We start from the raw sequence: 16,870 nt of genomic DNA on the forward strand, positions 1-16,870 counted from the left end.
TTATGGGGCTTTAAGACTGTTTTCAAAAACCATTTCTATTGAAAGAACAATGAGAGGGATCACCAGGCTACTCTTTGTCACACAGAAATTAGGGTGATAGAGTGTATTTTGGCCGATTTGTCAAGCTGGAAGATGTGGGCAGTTTTTAAATTATTATTACTTATTTAATCTTGTTTCTGATACAGCTTTCAGTAGTTTATGAAGTTGGAATGACTTTGAATTGCAGTATCAAGGAAGCCTAGCTATTGCAGTACTGCTTATTCTTGAGAAACTGGCTTATTCCAGCAGAGTATAAAGTCAGTATTCAAAATCCCCAGATGTGATCTGGCAATAGAATAAGGGTTTGGCTGCAGGAATTTCTAGCGCTTTTTTCCTTTTGTTTTTGCTAAAGGTACATTAACTGATCCCTTCTTACTATTTCTTTATTCCTTTAATTTCCTTCCTTCCGTTGTCTACATTTCCAAATAACCCTGCTTATATTTCCCTGAATCCCTTCTTGTGTTCTTAGAAGAACTGTGCTTTTGTTTGCTGAAGTAGCACAGAGATTCAGTGCATCAGCTTGTTGGTTTTAGGGGTTTTTTTAAGCATTCTGTAGAACTTATTCCTGTAGTAGTAATGATGAGAAGACAGTCAGACTGCTTGGCAGCAGTGGCAACAAAGAGCTGGAAGGTTGTGATCCTTTGAGTTAGGAAAGAGACAAAGAAGGGTGACAGCAGGATAATTTGTGTTTACCAGGCGTACTTTGAATATAACATCAGACTGAAACTTGGGACAGTTAATGCTACTAATGTTGAAATTGGACAAGACCTCTGCTCATGATACAGGTGTTCAGAATCATATATTTACTGTAGAGTCAGATGACTTTGCCTTTGGGCAGGTTTTCATAATACAAGGCTTTTATACTCCATATTTATGTATCATATTTGTTTACATTGGCAGAATGATCCCATGTTTAGGTATACAACTGAACTATTTTATTCCTTTCTGCTTAAGCACTGAAGCTGTGTAGCTGATTAGGACCAGACCTTGATAAGAGAAACTCCTTGAACAACAAGTATTTTATTTCAAAATACCAAAGCTGGAAAATATTACAGACAAATATTCAGAAAATATTAATTTCATGCACTTCAGATAAGACTAGAACTATTCCTCAAGTGGAAATCAGTCTTCAAAAATTATCCATTAAATATGGAATCTTGAGTTTTGCTTGAGGAGAAATTGCAACTGATTTTAAAAACTACACAGTAAGAACTCTTTACTTATGTATAAGTTGATTTGGGAATGGAAGGAAAAAGAAGAAGTTTAGAACTTGTTTTTCTCTTCTTTCTTCCCGTAGGTGGCTGATGATGGTTATGGTGTTTCTTACATTATCTTGGATGAAAATTCCATTCATTTCCATGTCTCCAGCAAAGTATCTTGTTCTGAGACGGTAAGTCAGTCCTTTCCTAAGGTTTAATAAATCTGTTCCGATGTCTGCTTATAAAACTGTTCTATTCATTGTCTAAAAAATTGTGGTAGAATTTGCAGCATACTGTTATGTATTCTTTCTCAACATATGCTGTTTTTCTGGAGTTTTTTGTCTCCACAAAGAATGGAACCAAGAATCATGAACCAAAATCATGAACCAAGAATACCATATTCTCTTTCACTTATACTTTCAAGCATAAAAAAACCATGTGTTTACACATGTGTAGTTCCCTGGAACTCATGTAAAATGACTTACTGTTTATGTGTCCCATAAACGGTAAGATGGGCATGTCTTGATTTTTGTTATTACAGTTTTGCTTTGATTTGTCTCTGGCTGCAGTTGTAGAGATAGAGTAAAATGTATGCTCCCTATTTAAATCTTTGTGGTTTAAATATTACTGAAAGAAGCTGGCCCGTAAGTTGTAATCTGTGCTTGAGAAACATAATTCATCAAAATTTATTAGAATAACACCCATTATTAGAATATAGTAGATGTCATCTATTCAGTATCCTGCTATTGTGGAAGCCTGCCCTGAGTCAGATTCAATTCATCTTTCCCCTTTATATTTTTATGACTTTAATGAACATGTTGAGTTCGTTCAGGGTTACATAGCTGAACTAGTTTTCTTCTTTTGACCTAAACTTATCTGAGGGATCATGGTGCCTCTGGTTAATTATTAAAGATTAAGAAATACAACTTTGTTTTTTTCATAGTTGATGTTGTTCTTCAGATACCCGTTTACTTGTGCTTTACATTTCTCTGTATTCTTTTTACTTATTGGTCAAGTCAAAGGTCCACACAGAAAAGGAAGCATTTCATGTGTGTGGCCTTGATATTAGTAGGATCTTTGCAGTAGGTCCTGTAATGTAGCTGAGAATTTATGTTTGTAATCTTAATTTCTTGTATCATTCATCTAGCACTTGGAATAAACAGAACAAGTTCCTAGTTTGTTTACACTTAGAAAACTGTTATTTTTATTTTCAATACTTTATGTACTTTTTCAGTAGCAGATGATTCATGACTCTAATAGAAACTTAGAAACGTTTTTCTGATTTTTTTTTTATTTATTTCTTGGTCATTAGTCATACACTTTCTGAACATTCCTTTGTTTTCTGAAAATTAGCTTTTGCAAAATCTTGTATAAAAAGCAATATCAAAACCCAGTGATTTTAAAGTAACAGAAACCTACATATGCATCTGATTTCAAAAGGATATTATCTCGGTTCTGTCTGTAGGAAAGTAAATGCATAATGAAGAACTCATTAGTCATTAATAGAATAAACCTGGATACATTTGTATTGTATTGTATGGTAAAATAAATGCCCAAATTCCATGAGCTCCAAAATTACAAAATGTTAAAAGGTTTCTTCTTTTACCTGAAAAATAACTGTTGATTGACAGTAGAAGTATTTGATTTTGGATTTTGTTTGTTTGTTTTTAAGGATTCTCATCGTTTTGGAAAAAACATCCAAAAAGCGATGGTTGACATCATGGGTTTATTTAACCTTGGTAAAAACTGTACTAAGTGAAACACTTCCTTGGTGCCAAGCAATCTCCTCTTGTTGGGATGAGAACTCTTCTGCACAATGAACTAGAGCAAGGTTTGTCAAACAGTAGCTGGCGAAGAAACTGGTCAACACCTTCTTAAACATTTATTAAGACTTTAGCAGTGTATTAAATTTTTCTTTTTTTTTTTGTAGTTTGGAAGAGTTTTTTTCCATAAAGGATGACTTTTGAAATCTTGTATGTTTATAGAGATGAAGCGTAGTATTAATGCATGAAGTCATGTATATTCTAACTTCTACAGTTTTCTCTTAATTTGTATACACTTTACACTTGCTCTTTTTTGTTCTAAAATTAGTTTACTTCTTTCCAGAATCAAAGGGATAAAACACACCGACTTAAATACTAGAAAAAGTTAGATTTGCTATGTATTAATAGCAGAATGTTCTTCAATGTATCTGCTGCTTTATGTAAATGAGTGACAAAACTTGTGGCTGTTTGCCTTGTTTGGTTTTTTTTTAAGAGGTAAATTTTGGAAAACATACCAAAAAAAATCCCTGCTGCAACCCACCTTAACACACTAAGTTGTATAAATTTTATGGTTTTTGAAAAAAACCTAAACAAACAAAACAACCCAATCATTGGGTAGTAAAATGTGTCACCTCATTAACAGATATCACATTTTTTGATTGCTTACAGGCATGTTTGTGACACTGACCTTATTTCTGTGTGAATAAATGGACCTGTGTGCTTGTTCATGCAAGTGCCTTAGAAAAACAAAGATCCTTAACCTAGGAAAAAAGCATATGCTGGGAGTTGATTTTACACTGGTTTAGTGGTGAAGGAAATGAAGTAGTAGTAATGCAGATCTGATTTTCAAATTACAGGTTAGGATGATGTGGCATAAGGAGACTTGAAAATGTTGCCATATGGTGCAGTTTGGTTTAAAAGTCTAATTAAATGCTCCCATCTTAAATATAAAGATCAGTCCCTATGAAGTGCAGGACTAACTTTGTTTCAGATTTACAGATATTCACGTGTTTGTGTTGGTGAATGGTATTGATGGTCACTTGAAATAAGAGTTTCTGTGTCCCAGGAATTGTCAGTTTAATTAAATGTACTGTGTTGGATAGTCTACAAAGCAAGGCTGTCTGTATAGGCAATTGCAATCTGCCTCCTTTCAGCCTGGAAGGACCACTACTACATTGCCAACCATCTGCATGAGAAGGGCAAACTATTAAAGCCATGGAAAAAACTCCAGAATGGGAGAATCATGGCGGTTCTTAAACCCTTCCTGGGAGATGCCCTTGATCACGTAGTTTCTAAAGGATACAAGGGGAGAGGGGAAAGCTATTTCACTCAAAAAGAAGCAATGATGTTTCCAAGTGCAGAAATAAAATGGCTGCTGCCAAACTTTGTGCATGATGCTTCTCTTCCACAGGCTTTATAGGTGTGGTAACTTTTTACATCCCTGCAGTGTAGTAGAGTGTACTTGTTAACACCACAATTTTTTTATTTTTATTATTTTATGTGTAATACATGGTGGTTAGTAGTACAGTGAATGGTGCTCCAGAGCTGTGCTGAGTTTAAAAGGCCCTTGGAGTGGATTTAAAACTTCTCATTAGTCTTTGAATGTTTTCTGGCCAGTATTTCTAACTTTCTGTGCCTCCTCACGTTTATTTTTACTCTGATCTAGCTAATAAAATATGTGGTGGGAACCCTCAAAGATCCAAGATGCATACCTAAGCAACTGCATGCTTACAGAAATGTAGGAATCCACACAGGAATTGATCAAAGACACTCATTATTTGGTTAGGGTACAGTATGTGGGAAAGGACACTTAGAAATAAGCCTTACTGTGGATGGCAGGCCTGGCATTTATCAAACTACTGCAACAATTTTGCAGTGATCTGTTTTTGGAGCTGCAGAAATAATGCACTGGGGGGGTTGGGGGTTTGTGTTGTGTTTTGTTTCTGTTTTTTTTAATTGACCAATCTGTGCTTAAATTACCATTAGGGTGTGATAGCTTTTAGGATTTTCTTTTAAAAAGAAAGGTTTAGATTTGACTCTCAGGTTTTAAGTGTTTCTAGTCTAATTGTAGTTAGTGCAGTTATCAATGCAATTTTACATTCTTGGAGAGTAACTATAATTGGCACAGAAAGCTGTTTATTGTAACTGTTTAAAAGGTTTTGTGTTGTTAAATGTATCTTTTTAAATTTTGGAATAGATCATAATTCCTAAACGGATAATATTTCATTTCTTTTTCTTTGAAATGTCAGCAGCATGTAAATAAAATATGCTTTTTGGATGTAAATCTTAGAAATCCACAGTGAATGTAGGTTATTAATAAATAATTTAAATCATGATGTTCAATATTGTGTAAATACAGTAAAACTGCTTGGGGTTTTTTTTGCTCAAAGCCATAGGAATGTAACTAAAATTGCTTAGATTTGAATGAATCTTCTAGTACAGTGTACTTTATTGTAAAGAAAAATGTTCATATTCCAGTAAAACTACTAATTTGTTACTAAACCCTTGAATCATTGATTCTCAATTAGTGATTTAAGAGCTCAAAGTTGAGGTTGAGTTGGTGATAAAAATGAGGTTGGATGATAATAAATTTTTCTGTTTATTAAATTGCATTAGGGATTTGTGAAATACCTAAAATGTGTATTTTTCAAATTTATCTCAGCTATTTTGTAGCAGAAATTAGGAAAGCATTAAGTCCATTTGGAGGGTACCATTCTTCAGGATTAATTCTGTTCCCAACTGAATATTCTTTAAAGGCTTGAGTCTTTTGAAGAACTAGGGAAGAAGTGTGTGCCTGACCTGGAAAAACATGGTTCTAATTCAGCCTTTCTACCAATTGTTTTCTCATGTAAAATATATTAATTTAAGATAGAGGGGTTTTTTTAATCTTGTTTAGTTACTCTACATCTATTGTTGGTTATTTACATCCAACACTTTGTCTCTATTTTCTACTTTCTTCTGTGACTTCAAAAAATGAAATAAAATTTCACAATTACCACTACTTTGTGTTTACTGCAATGTTTAACATCTTTTGTATCTTTTTCCCAGCTCCCTTGCTGCAGTTTCTGGACTGGCAAAATCATTGCTGTTAAATCCAGTTAGGAACAGTAGTAACAGATTATTGAGTTGGTTTGAGCAATGATTTAAACATGTCTTGCTAGTTAATAGGGAGTGTGTTAATGAAGAATTCTCTTTTTTGGGTTCAGTAGAAAGAAGAAACAATGTAGGTCTTACTTTAGATGAGCTTCTTTTCATGAGATCAGGATAACTGCTGGAATGTTTCTGTGAAAGTCTGTCTGCAAGCCAGTGGATAGCTCCGGTTTGATTTTTACAGTGACTGATCCATAGAATAGGAATGGTAAGGCAGTGGACAACTAGTTAAGGCACAGAAAGTTATTATTGTTAAAACATTATTTGTCTAATCTATAGATTCCCAGTAACTGAAAACTCCCTTGGAATTTCATTATAACTGGGGGCTACTTTGAGATGATTGGTAGGGATTTTTTTTATTACCCTTTGAAGGTTCACATGCTGATATTTAAAATGCTCTTTAATTTAAAAAATCTACAAACAAACAAGCCAACACACACACAAACCCCACCAAACTGTTTTGTGTGATGCCCCATTTTCACAACCATTTAGCTTACTGCTTTGCTGGACATTGCATCCTTTGCAATACGAAAGAACACAGTGATTTCAATTTCACACTTCATCTCTTCAATACTTTTAGTTCCTGACTGTATTTGAAACACCTTTCACCAAGACTGGATACTGAAGTTGTAAATGAGTATGTTCAATCTGAACAGAAACACCATGGAAACTTTCTAGGCACAGAAGATACTGATTTTTATTTTTTTCCCCATCTTCCCTTTGCCTGTTTTTCAGGGTGGCAAGTATAAGATGAAAGCATTAGAATAAAAAAACCTTCAACTGTTAGGTGAAACCTTTGAGAGGGGAGAAGGAAGAGCAGGGATATTTTTTCTTTTGTTTTGTTTTTCCCTGACTTCGTTGGCTGCAGACCTGGGGTCCGTGGGCTTGAAGATTGTAACAAAAAAATTGATTCTGATTTCTTCTTGAATTAATTGTACAGCACCCTATGGATGAGAGGTAGCTTGAAATTGTTTTGGATGTCTTTAGCTGCTATGTTGTTTTTTTTAAACACACAGTATTTCCTAAAAGTGAAAACATTTAATGCAAAAAATGTAAAGTCCAGGTTCAGTTTCTGCTTTCAAGAAAAGCATCTCTTAAGTGGCCATAGGTAGTGGCCCCGTGGGTTTAGTGTGTTTTCTAACACTGAAATCTTCATGGCATTGGGGTAACAATTCCAAGTTTTACACAGTGATTTGTAGAAAGGACTCTTAAGGGTAGCAACTTGAAGCCAGCTTTTTCACAGAATGGTTGAGGTTGGAAGGCACCTCTGGAGGTTATCTGGTGCAACCAGCTGGTTGCCCAGGGCCACATTCAGATGACTTTCTGAGTAACTCCAAGGATGGAGACTCCACAGGCCAGTGAAGCCAGTGTTTATTCATGGTGACAGTGAGAAAGTATTGCCGGATGTTCAGAGGGAAACTCCTGAGTTTCAATGTTTTGTCCTGTCACTGAGCACTGTGGAAAAGACCCTGGCTCCATATTCTTTGCACCCACTTCTTATCTCAAGGCTGCACAGTCCCACCTCTCTCACCCTCTCCCTATAGGAGAAATGTTCCTGTTCCTTATTCATTTTCCTGGCCCTGCATTGGACCCTGAGCAGCCTGTCTGTGCCTCTCATTCTGAGAAGTGCAGAGCTGGACACAGTGCTCCAAGTGTGGCCTCACCAGTGTTGCGTAGCACTTCTACATGGATTAGGACAATTAACCTCTGACTCGGTACCAGGGTCCTGGTTAATCTTTGACTCCTTGCAATGTGGGATAACTTCCAAGGGAATTTAAATAAACACAGAATCAACAGCAACAAAAAAATCCCCCCAAACACACCCTGGTTCTGTACTCTGTCATGCCTGTACTCTGCCATTGCCCCTGCCTGGACACGGTGTTCCAGCGTGGACCCCGCTCCGTTAACATTCTGGTGCACAGCTGTCACTGCCCACCTGGGGGAAGATGAATTGCCTGGGGTAGAACCAAGGATGTGCCCTCTGAAGTGCCTGGGATGCCCCAGGTAGGACCTGTCACCTCCCCATCTGCTCTGGACAGAGGGGTGGGGAGCGGGAGGGCATCCAAACCCTCCCTATCCCTCACTGCACAGGTCCTAGGCCGGTAGTGGTTGATGCATATGGGCAGAGAGATCTGAATCTTCAGAGAGCTCTCATATCCTGGCCTAGTTCAGGGCCCACGGGGACCTTGACCCTCCCAGTGTTGCCTTAGCCTAAATCCAAAAATAGTAATGATGAAAGTGCAGGTGGATATTGGCCTGTCTTTTTGGTGATGACCTTGTGTTACTCTGGGCAGAGGTGCTTTGGCTTGTGTTGTTGGCAACTGGCAATAGTGACACTGAGAGTACAGATAAGGTTTGGTCTTAATGCCCTTTGTCCCCAGGGAAGTGGTCACAGCACCAAGCCTGACAGAGTTCAAGAAGCTTGGACAACACTCTCAGGCACATGATGTGATTCTTGGGGCTGTCCTGTGCAGGGCCGGGAATTGGACTTGGTGATCCCTGTCGATCCCTTCCAACTCAGGATATTCTATGATACTGGCGCAAATTTAAAAGTGTTATTATAGCTAAGTGTACTACATGATAGAGGTTTTTTTTGACTACTATGCATTAGCAACTATTAGACAATTGTACAATGTGCAAATAGGATACTAACTTCTGTTCTTTAGTTCCACAGCTGACACACTTTTCAGCTTCAAATTTATGGTCCTAATGAGTTAAAAAGTAATTTATTTGCAGCAGTAAACTGTAGCTTCTATTGTTAAATCTCCATGAGGAAAGTACTTCTGTAAAAGAGAGGAATTTCCCATTGCTTACCACGTCTAGCAGTTTTTCTGTGTAGTTGGAATTTACATTTTCTAAGCTGGATCAATTACTGTCTTGAAAAGTCCACAGCATAAAACTTCTTGTGGGACTCACAGGACCAAACCCACTTGCTTAATGCAGGCTATCCATATGTGGAATACCTGTGTGTCCTTGCATCTTTATTGATGGCCAAAGAATATCTGAAGAAATCTCCAAATTCTAAATTTGCACTGTGGCTACTTCTAGAGGGGCACTGAGGTTTCCTTTGAGAAATAATTGAGCATACCAGTTGACTTCTTTTCCATGTAAATGTTTTGACAAACTGTACTGGTCTCAAATTTAAAAATCCAGGGCATTGAAAAAAAACCCCAAAACTCACAAAAATCACTTAGTTGAAAAAAAAAGGTCTGATTTTCCCATGCAGTATCCCCCTGAGGTGCCAGGCTGAAGCAAGGTGGAAGCTTCAGGGCTGCCTGTGCAGGAAACCTTCTATCACAGAAATCATTGCTGCACTACCTAGCCCAGTGGGTCTTCCTGGTGTCATTTCATCCTGAGATGCTTGAAGGGTGCTGCTGACAGTTACCTTATATGTTTTGGTTTTGTTCCAGGTTTCTGATTATGGTTATAGTTTAAAAGTATCTCTGGCTTGGAAGGTTCTTTACACCCATGCTCAATGTTATCTGTAGTTCTTTAATAATTGAGACCTTCAATCTTTTTGACTGTTAATAAGATTTAAAGGACTGATGGAAGCCTCTAGATAATAAATATGTGATTAAAGTGTAACAGTTGCTTTCTTCAAAGTCAAGTTGAAGATAATGAAAGTTTGTTAGTCTCTGTACAAGGAGCTAATAATAAGATTTAGAAAAATCTTTCCGACCAACTCCTCCTAGTATCCTTACAGTTTATCACACTGTATATGCATGTTCCCTTAATCTGACCTGTTTCTTGAAGGTATTAGAACGAAATTCTGATCAGTTTATTGTTTTATTGAAATAAAGAAAGCTGATTGCTGGCTTCTACATTGCTTGCTTGCCTTCCTAAACTGCTGCCTATATTATATAAAGAGGAAGCACAGCACACACAGGTTGGGAGCAAATTGTCAAGTTCAAACAATCTAAACTTGAAACTAGAAAATAGTTGGTTTCTGTCTTTGTTCCATTTTCTGTTTGTTTGGTTTGTTTTTGAAAATACAAATGTAGGTATTAAGTATGATGCTGTTATAGTTGTAAATGCATTAGATCTGTACCAGGACTGTATACTGAACAGAAAAAACAGAAATAATATTCAAGGCATATAATGCTATAATGCTGAACAGGCTGCAGCGTTTATGTGCTTAATTATGTCATGAAAATGTAAATAACTTCCCATTTTCAAGGTCACTTTAAATCGAGGGTTTTTTTATTCATTTGGCATTTTAAAAATGAATCATTTAATATATAGAATAGATATAAGTAAAAAATTCTTTCTTCAAGTGTACATATCATTCATAATTCCAAATGTACATAAGAATAAATGGTTTTGTTTTGAAGACATCAAAGACCCAAACTGAAGTCTGTTTTTCCCAACAAGACTGTTACAAATAACTATTAAGTATTTCTTTCACAAGAATGTAATGCTGTATTGACATCAAAATCTTTTATTGATGCTGCAATGGAGTTCTTGATATAAAACACTATTCTCTTTCTAAATGAGACATGCTTTATTTTGTGTACTAGAATATTTTGGTGATATCTGTGGTTTACCTCAGACTAGTGCTTCTGTGTATGATGAAATAGTAAGTATGCATGTAAGATTTTGTTATTGTTGGAAGAATCCATCCAACCACTGTATATCTAAAATGGGATTTATTCAAAGTGCCAGAGGGTAAAAGGTACTTTAAAACATTGTCCTATCTGATCTCTTCACAAAAGAAAGGAAAAGAAAAATGTTGCTCTGTAGATTTCCAACACTGCCACTTTATGGAGGAAGGCAAAATAGCATCTGGAATTTTTGCCTGCTTCTGTTCCTCAAGGCTCAAGTCTGGTTGGGTCCTGTCTGCCACTGCTGGTTCCAGTTCAGGACAGTTAGGAAGAAGTCTTCTCCTGAGGCAGCCTGAACACAAACTGCCTCGTGGGACTGCACCAAATAACCTTGAGCAGCTGATTGATTTTTGAGCCTCTTTCCCATGTGCAGTGTATATAAAGGAACAGAGCTGACAACGCAAATCTGGCTTTAACATTAGCATTCCCTGCCTATGGAGAGATGTTCTTTGCCACTTAATTGTTCTCTTAAAATGCTTGGATTTTCAAATATAAATTCCTAAATATAAGCAAAACAAATTATACAAATTCAGGTGTTTAATGAAAGACTTCTCTGAAAGGTACTGGAAATTTATAAACAGGTTTTTCAAGGTTGTCCGTTTGGTGTTTAAAGTGTGTACCGAGAGGGGCAAGGCTTCATCTGGAAGGGTGACTTCTGTGAGGATGACACTGTAATGAGTTAATAGATTGGCACGATGGGTGAAAAATTGGTTTTCAACAAATGCGAGTGGCACCACATCTATGATGAAATGCCGTAACACAGTGGTTCATTTTGGAACAATCTGATTTATAAGTGCATAGATGAATTTGCAGTCCAGTCTCAGATGACTGCTTCTTACTTACATTAAATCCCAATTATCCTCTGTCAAGTTATATAATTCTAGATGAATTCTTGTTTTACATAATTTGCTGTGACTGACTTCTTCAGGACCAGTTAGATGACGCTTCATGGTGTTGGAGACACTGAATCCCATTGTAATTGTGAAGTATGTTACTGTTCATTGCCATTCTTCAGGAATATTTTTACTTGAAATAGAAACAAAAGTCATTCTGCCCTTGATAAGTAAATAAACTATTCTCAGTATTAGGTTTGAATGCGATCCTCACTTTAAAGTACATGATTTATGCAGATAAATTTTAAAATTTATTGTTTGCTTGGAATTTAAAGTACATTTTAAAGTATGCCTGTTAAGTTTAAAACTTTTTATTTCAGGCTGAGGTAAGAGGCAGTTAGTAACATTATTGAGAATCACCAAGACACAGCATTTTTTCAGAGTTCAAATGTTGGTAAGTCTGACTGCATTGCACGGTGTGGTGAAGGACTCCAGATGTTCACCCAGAAATTATTCCAACTCTGTGGTAATTATATGATGTAACTGATAGCAAAATTATATACTAGAGAAATTAACTAATTTGTACCACACTAGCATGGAAAGTCCCACTTAGTAAGTGCTATATTAAGAATAATAAGGCAGTCCTTTCCTTGGACTCACAATCTTAATTTTATCTAGCTATAGTGCTATTTTTCATATACATATATATATATGTATGTATATTTATATAACATGTTGCTTTCTAGTTAACTTCTGGAAAAAAAAATACTATGTGAAGATTACTTCTTCCAAAGGAAAAGTCTCAATTTAAAATCACAACTAAATAAATCAAATTAAACATGAACAATTACAATGGTATGTTGAGGAGCTACAGTGTTAGATCTCAATAGGTGCTTCAAAAAGTGGATTAAAATTAAGGGTCAAAAAACAAACATCTTAATGCTCAATTCTTTGAGAGATTCCAGTCTGTGACTATAAAGCTTTATAGGATAGGTGGTATTCTTATGAAAGCCTTTATATCTATATGCTTAGAATTACAGTTTCTTAGATTAAAACTAATCATTATTCATTACAGGTTGTCTGCCAGTTGGAAGTGGGTACTCAAATACTGTGTATAAACATTTGGCATACAAAACCTAAAATTAGTTCCTTTAATTCCTGAGTATCATGACCAAAATAATTATCTTCAATTGGGTACAGTAAAAATGAAAATTATCTCTAATCTGTCATGGTATATCATAGATTCTTAATATACAATTGCATGTGTTCATGTTCTTAAGCAGCAACAGGGGGAGATAAGCCAAAGGTAATGTAGATACCACCACTTTACATTTTACTTCATTTTATAAATAAAAAATTACTAGGCCCTCCAGTGCAATAAGAATGATGTAATGGATATGTTCAAATTATTGAAAGCTTTTAATATAGAGATTACTTTCCATATAAAACACATTTAGCACAAGCTCCTGCATACATTTGCATTTACCCTTGTTTGCCACCAAGTGCCACTGTTTCTCTATAAATGAAGAGCAGCATTGAGTGCTATGGGTACATTTTGGACTTGGAATTCAGAATGTCTCCATAATATTTAGAAAACTATGTGAACTTGAAATGCCATCGGTTGTTAAAAGAAAGTGGTTTCTGAGGTCCTGAAGTTAATGCTGTTTAGATTCAGTAACACATTTTCATTTTAACAGCAACAGAGAATTTGAGTGTAGTTTAGTTTTAACTTATGTAAATATTTCTTTACCTAAATATAACTTCCACAAAAATATTATTTACATGCTTTATTTCATTATTTATTACTGTAATTTTATGTGGTCTTTTATGCTGATGGCAGTGCAAAAACATTTCTCATAATCGAGCCATTTTTGTTTAAGGCCTGTCTTGATAGAAACCCAGAAGCTTTCTTACCAAAGATTGGGAAAAGGAGACTAGGAGAAATTAAACATAACCATAACAAAGGATGTAATTGCAAGTGCTCAGAATGCCTCAAGAATTATTGTGAGTGAGTCGGGTGAACTTTCATCTTGTCAGTTACTGCCTTAACATTGACTAGATTCTGTAACTAGCAGAAGCTAAAAATAATCACTTACCTTCTTTCTTTACATTTCTCATCATAAAACTTTTTCAACATGGGAGGCAAAGTCTTTTTCATGTCATTTCTTTAAAGAACGGAATCTGGCTGAAGTTGATCAACTAAAATTTTCAGGATCTGGTGCTCTCAGCCAATCCCATGTTCCAGAAGAAATGAGAAATTATTTTCTGCTGATCCTTTTTTTCTGTGGTATTTTGTTATATTGCAAAGTTATCCACAAATTGATGGGAGGACTGACTTGTTCATGTACAGAACATCAACCTTCACAGAGATTCCTTGGAAAAAAACCCTGTCTTGCTTCCTTAGTTGATTGATACCGATGGTCTTGCTGAGTGTCCAAGACAAGCACATCTAGAATAAGTCCCTGGTGCTATGGCTCAAATGGTTGTTCAAATGTATGTTTAATTTAAGATTTATATAAATTTTATTCTAAGTATTCTACATTTACCTGGATAAAATTATGTGTTCTCCTGTTTGCAAATGAACTGGTTGCAGAAATCATGAAGAAAGTCCAGATGAATAAAAACAGTTGAATGTATGAAACTACATGGACCTTGGAATTAGTGAAGGGAACAGCCCAGTTTTGACATCAAACATTCAAAATGTTACGATAACTGAAGAAAGATGGGTGAATATTTGGAAATAGTGCATAATTCATTGGTCTGACTTCATTAAGTGTTTGTATAACCCTTATCATAAGTATCTAATAAATAGGGACTAGAAGGACAGAGGGCTTATAAGCAAGGAGTTGCTTCAGATAGCATTTGCCTTTTTCTTTCTATAAATTAAAAAATATCTAAGACTGAGACTATAACGATCCCTTAAGAATATAATATACAGAGTTCAGAGATATATGTAGTAGTTCTGCTTACAAAACAGCAGTTACTTATGTATCGATCACATATTTCATTCAACCTTTTCCCCCCTTAACTGCTTTGTTTTTCCTTCAGTTTCTCTGTTCTTGAATTTTTCCACGTGCAGGAATTCATTTCTAACAAAACCTTGATCAAAGAAGTGTTAAGAAAAGTGTATTATTAGTGTTTGTGATGTTCAATTAATAAACATGTTTATATCAGTGCTTCTTTCCCGTTTCTTCTGCCTTTGGTCCAGCTCCTGTCGATTTTATTTGTCTTGGCAATTTGGATTGTAAAATATTCCAAGAAGACTAGACTGTCCTGATGTTGTTATGTGTTCTAACATAGTTGTAGCCTAAACTCTGTTTTTGGTTGGTTTATAGTCATTTACCTAATAAATAGAAGCACTTGTTAATAAACTTCTAAAATTGATTAAAATATCTCTTAATTGATTTTAGGCAATGTTGCTCCAGGCTCTAAAATTTTCAGTTTCCCTACATGATTTTCTTTCTTTCTCTGCATCAACCATTACCTTGAAATTCCTATTTTATTTCCATTTTTAAAATACTTTGTAATATATTTTAATAATTTCTGCTATTGATAGTGTATGATGGGGTAGATAGTGCTAAGTTTTACCTCTACTTGAATCGCACAATAGGATGTTATATTATGAACGTACTAGAATGAGTTAAGGTGTTAACGACTGGTAGTTTCAAGAGTTTCTTCAAAGCAAAGCTGCTGAGGTGCCATTCAGGGAATCCTTGAAGCACTTGGCGCTGTTTCCTGTAACTGAATTTACATTTAGTACCTCCTAGACCCTGAGTTAGCCTTTTGAACACATTTCGTTGTACGTGAGGCAGGATCTAAATGTTGCATGCAGATGGAGTAAGAGGCTTGTTGTTTAACCTTTCTCTGTCTGCACCCGTTGAGCAGAATTGGCATAGTTTAATTATGTGGTGAGAATACAGTCTGCTATGTGATAAATGAGAAAAAACTCAGAAGCAATCTGTTAAAAGCAGAGGCTATTCAGTGTAGAACACTGAAATTCCTACAAGGAGGTATCTTACTTTAACAGTGTGGCTACTCTGATTCAGCTCTGTGCGTTCCAACTCTCAATGGAGTTTTGCAGTTTGTCTTTTAAATTGTTTTGTAAATTTAGAATGGAGATATTTCACAGTAGTTTCTTTTTCTCTGTCAGGCAACCAGCTCTATGCATGTCTTGGGAAGAAGTGAAAGCAATACATGTGCTTGTCTCCTGCTGCAAGCTGAAGAGGCAGAAAAAAAAGATTACTCCAACTGTGTAGTTGAGCAGATGATCATGGAGGAGTTTGGGAGATGTTTACCGCAGATCCTCTGTGCATAATTAAAATCTAAAGGATTGAAAGTTGAATAATGTTTAATGTACTATAAAGCTAATAAGTATTAATATTGATATGTTGCCCTGCTCTCCACAATTTTGCTATTTAATGATTTGATCTTTCATAGGAATGATTTCATTGACTTCAGCTGAATTCTTTCTGAATTATCCTGGTGTAAGTGAAACCAGCACCACACCTAGCGTTTTTCTGAGTAACTTAATGTTGTAGAAAGTTTAGTATATGTTTTAGTATATTTTTTACTAAAAGATTTTTTCTGTAGTTAAGACTTTCTGGGCTGATTCTTCAGACTTTACTGAGACTTTAAAGTAAGTTTAATTTGAAATTACTTAATTGGATATTTATGTGGGTCAAGAGGTAGTAAAAACTGAGTAAGAATTTGCTATCTTCGTTTGGTTGGTTTATGAATTGTGATGCAATTTCACTGTAGACAAATCTACTAAGTTTAGCTTTCGGTCTTCTCTGTTTTGGCAACTTATTTCTGTTGTCTTCAGGTGTTGCATTTTTTGAAAACAGAGTAATGTTGTCAGTATGCTTGGTATTTAGTGTTGGGGAAAAAAAACCATATCAGGGTTTGTTCAATATTATATTTGTTAGATTTATGAGCTTCATAAAGAATAGGAAGAAGATGACCCCCTCTTAGCTCCTACTGTAAAGTACAAGAGTTTGAGATTGGAAAATCTTTTATGTACATAGCAGATAGGGTTGAAATTTGCTGAATCCTACATTTGCAATCCAGTTTCCCCTAAAGGCTGGAGTTATTCATTTTTCTTATGTGGACATTTTCTCCATGAAATTTCTTCCCCTTCTCACTGTTACAATAGTAGCAGATTTTCTTTTCTCTAACAAAGTAAACTATTTCCTGACATATTTATGGAAAAGAAAAAAAACTAAAATGGTCATCTAAATGAATTGACAGATAATATAAAAATTAATGCTTCTGGGTTAAGAAGTTAT

At 35.6% G+C, this 16,870-nt stretch overlaps 1 protein-coding gene and 1 pseudogene across 8 annotated transcripts in view; both read left to right on the top strand.

The window, feature by feature from the left end:
• CPT1A (carnitine palmitoyltransferase 1A) overlaps positions 1 to 6,002 on the top strand; it is a 37,950-nt gene extending 31,948 nt beyond the window's left edge. For all 8 annotated transcript variants that reach the window (XM_027642132.1, XM_027642129.1, XM_027642128.1 and 5 more), the window contains 2 exons: positions 1,337 to 1,429; positions 2,911 to 6,002. In XM_027642132.1, coding sequence (XP_027497933.1) covers positions 1,337 to 1,429; positions 2,911 to 2,997 — 180 coding nt within the window. In that variant the 3' untranslated portion in view covers positions 2,998 to 6,002. The remainder of the gene's footprint in view (positions 1 to 1,336; positions 1,430 to 2,910) is intronic.
• Positions 3,036 to 15,981, top strand: LOC113946647 (annotated as a pseudogene).
• The last annotated feature ends 889 nt before the right edge of the window (positions 15,982 to 16,870 follow it).

This window comes from Corapipo altera, unplaced genomic scaffold (assembly GCF_003945725.1).
Source record: "Corapipo altera isolate COAL_440 unplaced genomic scaffold, ASM394572v1 23b, whole genome shotgun sequence".
Taxonomy (NCBI): Eukaryota; Metazoa; Chordata; class Aves; order Passeriformes; family Pipridae; genus Corapipo; species Corapipo altera.